The 10,320-nt window shown below is 37.2% G+C and overlaps 1 protein-coding gene across 2 annotated transcripts; it reads left to right on the top strand.

Moving 5' to 3' along the window:
- The first annotated feature begins 899 nt into the window (after nt 1-899).
- On the top strand, nt 900-3,770 carry LOC149213700 (uncharacterized). Of its 2 annotated transcripts, XM_089390794.1 has the most exons (5): nt 900-1,148; nt 1,249-1,542; nt 1,667-1,781; nt 2,595-2,896; nt 3,033-3,769. In XM_089390794.1, the coding sequence occupies exons 1-3, from the start codon at nt 945-947 to the stop codon at nt 1,772-1,774; spliced, it is 606 nt and encodes a 201-aa protein (XP_089246920.1). In that variant the 5' UTR covers nt 900-944; the 3' UTR covers nt 1,775-1,781; nt 2,595-2,896; nt 3,033-3,769. The 2 variants fall into 2 exon arrangements, with proteins under 2 accessions (XP_089246920.1, XP_089246919.1); XM_089390793.1 differs by having other exon boundaries at nt 1,667-2,896; nt 3,033-3,770.
- The last annotated feature ends 6,550 nt before the right edge of the window (nt 3,771-10,320 follow it).

Here is a 10,320-nt window from a genome sequence, read left to right as displayed (position 1 = left end):
GACTTCCGATTTCGACTCTTTAAGATCCTGCGCTTCGGCCGTTTTCGTCCCTCCATTCGATTCATCTCCGCCATTAATGGCCCTTACTTTTCTGTCGGCGCGAAACTGAGTGCCCAACACGGGGAGAATTTGGGCGAGCCTCATGGATTTCGAAGTCGACTTGCGCAAAGCCAAATCGGCCTGCAACGCGAGGGAATCCATCTCAGAAGGTGAGAGCGACGAGTGGAGTTTATGCATGGGGAGAAGAAAATAGAGATGCCCCGATTCTAGCTCCTCGTCCGCTGAAAGCGCTGAGATTCGGCGCCCGTTTTCTAAGGCCGTAGAATGGCAAACGAAATGCTCGGGATTATCGAGCATCAACTCTGCGGCCTTCATGGGCTTCTTGAATTCCTGGACGCTGCTATACAGCCTTATGATTTTCACTGCAGTGGAGGGAACTTTGGATGGAACACAATGGGCATGGTTCGCATAGAGGTTTGGGTTTCTGAAGGAAATGAGGGCGGGGTTGATTTTCGCTGTTGAATTCAAATTTGAATTTCATTACCCCGCGCATAATTTAAAAACTTGAGCGTATACAATCATGTATGCTCCATGCGTTAACCTATCAAAGTATGGCGTATGGATGCATGAGTCATGGTGGATGAATGCGAATACATACAGAGACATCGATCGGAATCTGTTCGTCGGGAAAGGATGCACACGGGTTGACAGTCAGAACCCGTCTCCCAAGACTGTCTTTAGACTCTGTTGAGAGAGCATTTATAATTCTATAGTCCATGAAATAGCACTTGCCCTCCGGCGAGGGGCGAGAGAACTCCGCGAAATGTCACATTCGGAAAATGAGAAAATTCAGTTCGCCGAGAATCTCAAAAAGTCGCATTATAGACTACTCCAAAATTGAAAACCGCGGAAAAGATCCAAGTCCACAAGGAAATGGGTATTTAATGAAACCACTCTGCAAGTTCCGAGACGGGTGTAAGTACATAGAGTCTTACCTGCCAGCAGTATTACCGCGGAAGAGATCAAAAATTATAGTGCCAACTCCAGTCAGGGAATTGGCTAGACATATTGTGAGACAAGATTCACGCTCACGTAAAATGCCACTCCGTCTTAGTTGCTCAATTGATATAGAAAAAATGTTGAGTCAGGTATGTCTAGCTGGGCCTCATCCATTTATTTTCTGAAACAGCAGACAATTTATTTGTTTTCAGAGCATAAACTTATTTTGTATTTGAATATGCTTACCAGGACGGATCAGAGTCCCGTCACATTCGCGGCATTGTTATCCCTACAGGTCAGGATCCGCCTGAACTCACTAATACCTTAGAGGGTGTGCGTTTTCTGGTTGTTGAACATCCAATAGATCTGACTGCGTTTTTTGGTTCGGCTATCAAGTCTGGGAGTTTGGTATGGCTTCGCTTGCGTGATTTTGGCTCTATCTGCATTCCTTCTACCATTTCAATAAAATGGTTAAGGGTGTTGGAGTTTCAGGGTCCTACTGATCACCTTGAAATTTTATTCGACCATATCAGAAACCATGAGGTAAGTGGATCTATATTTTAGATCATTCAATCAGTTGGCGATGGTAAAGAGATTATGACATTTCGTGGTGGTAAGATTCATGAAGCCAGTTCTTGATGATTAACATATTGTGTGTTCATTACAGGTACCTACAAAGTTGCGTGAGTTGAGAATTGATGCGAAAGGGGATGCATCTGCAAGTATTTCCAGCACCCACGACAGCGTCATGCCTTCCTTTCACAGCTTTTTGTAACGGATAGGTATCAAGTTGAAAGATTTGAATAAGATAGTGTTGAAAAATATCCCATTGCTACCATCACTTCCAATTGAATTTTCCAATCTTGTAAGCCTAACGCACTTAGATCTATCTTTCTCCGCTAATCTGACGAAATGGCACACGCTCCCAATTGATTTTTCCAATCTCAGAAACCTAAGGTATTTAGATCTATCCGGGTCTACTAATCTGACCGAACTGCCCACTTCCTTCTCCCAGTTACTGCAATTAGAACATTTGGCATTGCGTGACTGCGAGACGCTATCCATCCCAACAAATATTCTGGGTGGAATTTCCACACTTGAGTATGTCGACTTTAGAGGCTGTGCTCAATTGAATTACTTGCCCGAGCGAATCGCATCTCAAACCTATTTAGGATACTTGAATTTACTAGAAACTGGTTTACAAGATTTGCCTTCGGACTTACGATTACTAGACAAGTTAGAACACCTCAGAATAGGTAGTCCACATTTAAAAAGCTTACCACGTTCTGTGGCCTCTTTGAAGGGCTTAAAAGAGTTGATTATGTTAGGATGCCTAGAATTAGATAACATCACACCTGTAGAAGAGTTAAATCTTTTGGAAAGATTATACATCCTTGAATCGCAAGTGAACACAATCTCACCAAGGTGGAAAAATGTCAAAGTTTTGAGTATATCCGAATCTCCTATAAGTGAATTTAGTTTTCAGACTGATGTCATGGAAGCTTTAAGAGATTTCACTTTGAGAAACACAGACATATCCAACATATGCATTCCTTCAGATGTTTGCCCTAAGCTTGAAGAAGTTGATCTTTCAGGTAGCACTAAGTTGGAGGAGGTCCAAGGTTTTCCACCAACACTTGTAAGATTGACACTGGAAGGTTGCATACTATTGAAGACGTTGAAAAACCTTTCAAATCTTGAGCACCTTAAATTTCTCAACATAAATGGGTGCACTAAACTGGAAACCCTGAATGTTGAAGGACTGAGATCATTGGAAGAAATTAGCGCGGAAAGGTGTTGGAAGCTGGAGAGCATGGAAGCACTTAATGACTTGAAACGCCTAAATTTTCTCGGCGTTTCAAGAGACATAGACGGAAGACATTTCTCGAATGCTGCGGTAAGTACCTCTTTTGTGTGTATATATATATACAAAAACCGTGGGTAGAAGCGTGTATAGGGGATGGTAGATCATCCGTTATTAAAGTTATCAATGTTTGAATTTTAAAGCGATGCATTATTTGATTATCGTGCAGGGCTTTGAGGCATTAATGCAATCTCTGATGAGTGCTTTTGAGCATGTTACAGCAGTACAGGGTGTCACTGCGACCACCACAGTTAGATCTCCCGCAAGGCTAAACGATGTCCTTTCATATAAAGCAGTAATCATATGCTTTATCACCAACAAAGGCAGTAGCAACGCCTTCCGTGTACGTTTTGAACCAAGTAACCACCATGCACAATATGTGGAGTACACAACCTTCAGTGGGGGCGGATCAAGCGGAAGAATGCTACATATGTATATGTGGACAAAAGACTCAAAATTATTCCAAAATGAAGCTATGTACACCAAGGTCGTTGCTTATCACATTGGTAGTGGAAATGAAGTGGATGGGGAAAAGGGATGGATAGTGACGCTTGCCAGCGAAAGCCAGGTTTTAGAAGTATGCAAACTAATCATGTTTTAAGGTATTTACAATTGTCAAGGCACGTCTTAACCGAAGCTTGAGTTATTGAATTGTATTCCTCGAGAATACTCCAGGCGCCCTTTGTTTTTCTATCTCGTATTCTTTCAAAGTATTTTCGTTGTGTTGTTGCGTCCTAATAAATTGATAGATCTCTATGAACGATATATGAATCTCTATGAATGATACGTTACAGAAACTATTTTACATATTCTTTAATTATTAACGTTTCGCTTTTGCATGTGTTTTATGTTGGCCCTTTAATATTGGAAGTTGGCACATTGATTTTTATATCGGTAGTAATACTATGATTGGCACATTTAGCTGCAAAATATATGACATGGATGTAAAATTTCTTTTTAAATCTCCGTTTATATGTTTCAGCTAAAGAGTTGTTTGTTAAAGGAAAAAAGTAAAAGGTATATAACTTGGTGAAATATTTGTATGGTTTGAAACCAGCAAGAGCAAGAAAAATTAATTAAGCATTTTTTCAAGTTGAATTATAAGCATTTCAATTTAGATGATGCAACTTTATTTGTCAAGAAAGTTGGAAGATTAGTTGTATATTTAGTTATTTTTGTTGATGATTTGTTTATCTTAGGGAATAATGATGATTATATAGCATCCATTAAAAAGGAGTTGTAAAAGGTTTTTGATATGATATATTTGGGTTTACTTCATCATTATTTAGGAATTGAAGTTGATCAGAAACCTAAGTATATTTTTATTGGAGAGTTATTGAGTAAATTTGGTATGCAGGATTGTAATTTTGTTTCTACTCCAATGAAGTAGAACCTAATGCTTACTTCAAATGAAGGCAGTACATTTGAAGATCCAACAAAGTACATGCAGCGTGTTGGAAGTTTGATTTATCTTAGTACTACTCGTCCTGACATAACTTTTGTTGTAGGAATACTTTCCAGGTTTATGCATCAGCCCTGTGAAGGTCAATGGGTCGCAACAAAACGAGTGCTTAAATATTTAAAAGGCACTTAGCCATATGGAATCAAATATTCTAAAGTCTCAGACTTTCAACTCACTCGTTATTCAGATTCAGATTTTGATGGAGATAAAGAGCATGGGGTGTCTACTTCTGGTTATTTGATAAATCTCAGATCAACAACTATCACTTGCAAATCACGAAAGAAATATGTTCCTATTGATTCTACCACTGAAGCCAAATATGTTGCAGCACCTCAAGCTACAAAAGAAATCATTTGGCTTCAGAACATACTTGAATATTTGTAGGAGAAACAAAAGACTTCAATGCTTCTCTTTATTGACAATATTTCTACAATTCAATTGGCCAAGAATCCCAAATTCCATGATCGAATCAAACATTTTGACATCATGTAGAGACCAAAACCATTCATCTGACAAATTATCTTACTTCAGAGAAAATCACAAATATCTTTACCAAAGCATTGGGATGTGAAAAGTTTGAAAAATTCATAATGTTACTTGGCATGTCAGATGTCCCTTTAGATTAAAGGGGGGATGTTGACTAATCCTTCAAGATTACTTTGTATATTATTAACTAGATGAAGAAATTATTGAGACATAAGAGTCTCCTCTCTACTCTTTATTTGTATAAATAAATATTTTCAACATCAATATTCGATTGTGGAGTTTATTCATGGGCCTCTCTACGCTTTCTCCTCCAATTTCTCGCAGCAAATTGTTGCCTTTTTCATGTTGCCCTTTGTACTCGATTGTTCAAATGTTATTCTCAAGTGGCATTTGGCAAATGGGAACTGTCTAACTATTCTGCTTTTTTAGACCTGATCGAATATTGACATTTTTATTGATGATTTGAGTTGTAAATGGGTTCAAAAATTAGAATAGTTAGACTACTTTCTATGTATGCTCTGCCATTAAAAAATAATTATTCTACGACTTCGTCTTCCTCTACATATATTTTTTTTCCGCTTCCTCAAAATTCTTGGCCAACTTGTTGGTATGCAACCTCCATGACTATATTCTCATAAATGTTGCACCATCCTAAAAATCTCTGCATACTATTTTCCTCACATTTTACGGAGTGATTATCATCAATGTTAGCAAATGGGGGAGTTAACAAAAATGTTCCTCCATATTTCAACCTCTCGATGCATGCTATCAACTGCATGTTGCTTGGATGATTTCATTTGTATCTGTAACTTTTTTTAATGTTATGATGTTGGTGTGGTTTTTTGCCTGTCAAGAATTTTGCTTCTCTTCCAACTTTGCTTCACTCTCCACGTTGGCCAAATACACTCTTCAATTGTCGGTTTCTTCGTCAAGATACCTCTCTCAGTCATCCTCTCTTTGGCTTCTCTCAACAATTCACTCGCTAGGAACCATTGTCGTGAGTCTTCTAGTCCTCCCTATGAACTATTCACTCATTACCTGCAGTCATGTCTCTCAATGCCAATCCGATGTCCTCAGGCATTCAGCAGCACCATAGTACTTTCTGATGTCCTCAGGCATTCAACAACACCATAGTACTTTCTAATGCTCCTCCGAGCATGCCAATGATTCTTTTCCTTGAACGAACTCTTTAATTAAGAAAATAAACTCTTGCTCTAAAATCTGCCTCGATTGTCAACATGATTCTCCTCCTATTTGAGATAGGGTAACATCACAATGCTCAAAACATTAAATGTTATACCTTATTACATTATTTTATATTGTGCTTATTATTTTTTAAGAACGTCTTAGAGAACAAACATTTTAATAGGTGGAACTTTCTAGTAACTCTTATTTTCTAAGAACACTAAATTGTAAATGTATATCTGTTATAAATCCCTTGGATATCTCACTAGGTACCCTATATTACCATCCATAGATATGTACATTTCATTCCCCTTCAAAAGTTTCATCCTTGAAACACGAAAAGAAATCATACAATCAATGTAGCCATATGGCACCAAGTACTGACATCCATCCATCCTAATGACAGGTGATCAAGGGGTTCTATTGTTTGCTTGCTAGGTTGAGCTAGAATTATGGTGCTCCTTACTATGTTGCTCTAATGTCTCCACGTGGTATTGTGATGCCTCCATGTGTCTCGTCTTCTTGTTGTTCTAGTGCCACATTGGTCCATGATAAACTTGTTGATGCTCACACCTATGCCTTATTGATTGATGTTTCACTGAGTGGTTTGTGTTACATTCTTTCCACGTAGCTAACGGGGGTTTGAAGGGCACCCGTAACCCCACTTTATGGGGTTCGGGGCAGCGCCCCAGAAAATTTTGGTTTTGGACCCTATGTTAGGTTGGGCGGACCCACCTATGGTTTTGTGCATGATCTTCGCACATGTTTTTTGGACGCGATGGTTTTCGGTCCATGGTTTTGGATGCTTTGGCATGTATAAATATGTATTGTAACATTGAAAGGAACATAATGAAAAATCAAGCTGGTAGTCCCGTTTTGGGATCCAAAGGAAACTCTCCGTGTATATGTGTTTTATGTGTTATGCTCTCCCATTATTTATTTTTTGTGTTTTAGAATTCATATGCAAGTAATTTCTGTACGGGGTCAAAACCTACAATTTGGGTGGTGATATACAATAGCCTTAGCTCTCAATTCCTCTTGCTTGGACTCTTCAACCCGAGGTTTCCTTAGCTTCTTCTTCCTGTTTATGGCCCTCTTGTGGTGGTTCTTCAAGTGCTTTTGTATGCTCTTTTGTTGTTTCAACCTTGGATTCATTCTTTATAATTATGTTCCCAATAGAAGACTTACACATGTGGCACTTTCAACCCCTTTTGTTTAGCTAGAGACAACCTACAATGTGATTTTTTTTCTTATACCAAATCATCATAAATTTCTTTTGAACATTAATATTAATAGTACCAATTGATTCCATCCAAGAATTTCCAAGAATAACATGCACATCCTTCACATCCATGGCATAAAAATTAGAATGCAACACATATTTATCCATGATATCAACATGTGTGCTAGGAACATTATATGTAGGTACTTCCAATTTTCTAGCCAAATTAGCATTGATGAAATTATATGATCTGTTGGGCTTATAGAAACAATAATTTTATTTTGCTAAATCCATCCATGATTTGTTATATAGATTTTCCACATGAAAATAAACTATGGATGCTCTCTTTATCCTTTTTTCTCAACATAAAACCACTTATCTAAAAATAGTGTTTCATAGCCTTTATTTGATAGTACATCTATATCTTCAAAGTTAAATTCACCCCACCAAATTTGAGAGCCCTCCCTCATATACATATGTAGAACATTTCTACAAAAATAATAAATGTTGAAATTTTATTCAATTTATGTATTCATTAACTGTCATCTTTGTCACTAAAATCCATCTTACTATACATAACTTGAAAATAAAACTTGGGTCACTTATGTGACTAAATTAAAATGGCAATAAGCGTGCTTACACTACTCCAATTTTCACTTATTATTACAATTATAAAACACACTTATTGTGCATCTAATAGTTGTAGTAAGGCTAAAATCTTGTTATTCATTAGAAAAATATCTAATTTGCACTTCACACAAATCTCAGAAATTTGAACTTGTAGATAAATAATTATTTATTTATCTATTTATTTTTGTAAGTTTGGATATTTTTTCTAAAGAATGATTATTTATTTATTTAAGTTTGAGTATTTTTTTGAAAAGATTTTATATCTATAACTAGTTTTCTCAAATTTTAACTTAAAATTTTCAAAAAATAATTTTAAGCATGTAGCCCTCTTTTCCCATACATATATATAAAAATTAATAAAATACTCTAACAAATACAACTCTCAACATATAATGAAACCATATATTATTCGCTAAAAGAATAATGCACTTCAACTAATATTCCATATATTTACAATAATTTTCAACATACATATTTCATTACATGACTTAAATTTTTATTTCTTATATAATGCTCTCTATTTCCTAAACCATTATATGAACTTTGTTTTTTTATTTTTTTAAATAATTTGAGTTAAATCCACATTATTATAATTCCCTAAATACTCCATATTATTCTATATTGTCCTATAAATATCTTACATCACTAAATGTTTAATAAACCTATTATCTATCTAGCTATTAATGTATACCTTCATTTCAATAATAATAGTTAAAAAGTTCTTGTCACAGGGCAGCACCAATGTTCATTTGTATTAATATGCACATTTCTATTAATGGCAGCTACCGGACTTCCATGGAAGGAAGCACAAAACGTACTCTAGGATAGCACAAATGTCCACCAGGGCTGGTGACTCATGTATAAATATACCCCGACTTCCCAAATCTCCATTGGACTTCTGTGCTCATGGAATTTGAAAAGGATGCTATATGGCTACTTTACCATTAATGTTAGATTATGATGAAGGTGCGCACCATAAAAGCTCAGCATAGAATCAAATATTTAATTAAAAAACATGACTGTAGTTGAGATCATTATAGCAGAACAGCTTATAAGAGAAGAATTCGTTGTTTCAGCCGGTCATTTTAAAACAAGCGGAACAAAAATTAGAAGACTCGATGCAAAATTTAGAAGACTCGGTGTAATAAGTGTCAAAAAGATCAAGTGCCATACATTTTGGTCATTAAGAGAGCTCCTCTGCGGCTTGCACTAAGAACTGTGGCCACTGGCAACAAAAAGTAATTTAAAAAAATAGAAGTTTACTCTTCCTGCCATTCACAAGACCAGAATGAAGAGTAAAGATAACGGGCACAAAAACAGCTGTTGTTGTTCGGCAACAAAGGTAATAATTTGAAGTGCTATTACTACATAATTGCAGAGGTAACTGCTTTTCATTTGATGATGCAACCATTCAGTTGTTTGTCTAGCTGCTCCAGCACTCCCGAACCCCACTGCAGGTTGGGACAACCAGCGGCGTTAAGCTTCTCCAACGACATCAAATGTTCAACACCTGACAGCTCTTTTAAGCCAGAGCAATTAGCAACGTCTAGTCTTCGAAGCTTTGTCAGCTGGGCCAACCCCTGTATGCTCTTCAAATTGACACATTCACGTACCTGCAACTCCTCCAAAGATACCAATTCTCCCATTTCTAACAGTTCTAGGCAAGAGCTTTCCAAATGCAGAATTTCCAAATGGCTTAGCTCTCCAATAGCACTCGGCAATTCTTTTAAGAATGGGCAAAACAAATACATTTCTCTCAAGAACCGTTGATTTGTGATTTGGGGAGGCAATACTTCAATTCCATAACAACCTGAGATTTCTAATGCTTCAAGTGTTCGGATCTGTCCGAGCGTCTCGTCAGAAATGCTCAATTCGTAACATTTTCCCAAATACAGGTGTTTAAGTTGTATCAAATTTCCAAAGGAATTTGGAAGTATTGGCAAATTGGAGCACCCAGACAAGTTAATATGCTGGAGGTTCGTTAAGTTGCCAAAGGAATTTGGAAGCATCTGCAAGTTCAAGCACCAGGACAAGTCAATATGTCGAAGGTTCCTTAAGTTTCCAAAGGAATTTGGAAGAGTCTGAAAATTGGAGCACCAAGACAAGTTCATGTATTGGAGTTGCTTTAAGTTTTCCAAAGAATTTGGAAGCATCTGCAAATTGGAGCACTTGGACAAGTTAATATATTGGAGGTTTCTCAAGTTTCCAAAAGAATATGGAAGCATCTCTAAATTGGAACACTTAGACAAGTCAAGACGTCGGAGGTTCTTTAACTTCCTGAACGAATTTGGGAGCATATGCAACCCAGAACACCCAGATAAGTCAATACGTTCGAGGCCCTCTAGGTTCCCACAGTAATTTGGAATCATTTGCAAATTGGAACACCCGCGCAAGTCAATACTTTGGAGATTCCATAATTTGCCAACTGAATATGGGAGCCTCTGCAAACTGGAGCACCCATTCAAGTTAATA

This window comes from Pinus tabuliformis, chromosome 1_1, assembly GCF_031772625.1.
Source record: "Pinus tabuliformis cultivar Carrire ecotype Pingquan chromosome 1_1, CPIR1, whole genome shotgun sequence".
NCBI lineage: Eukaryota > Viridiplantae > Streptophyta > Pinopsida > Pinales > Pinaceae > Pinus > Pinus tabuliformis.
The sequence above is the reverse complement of the archived record's forward strand: the minus strand, read 5'-3'. Positions and strand labels throughout refer to the sequence as shown.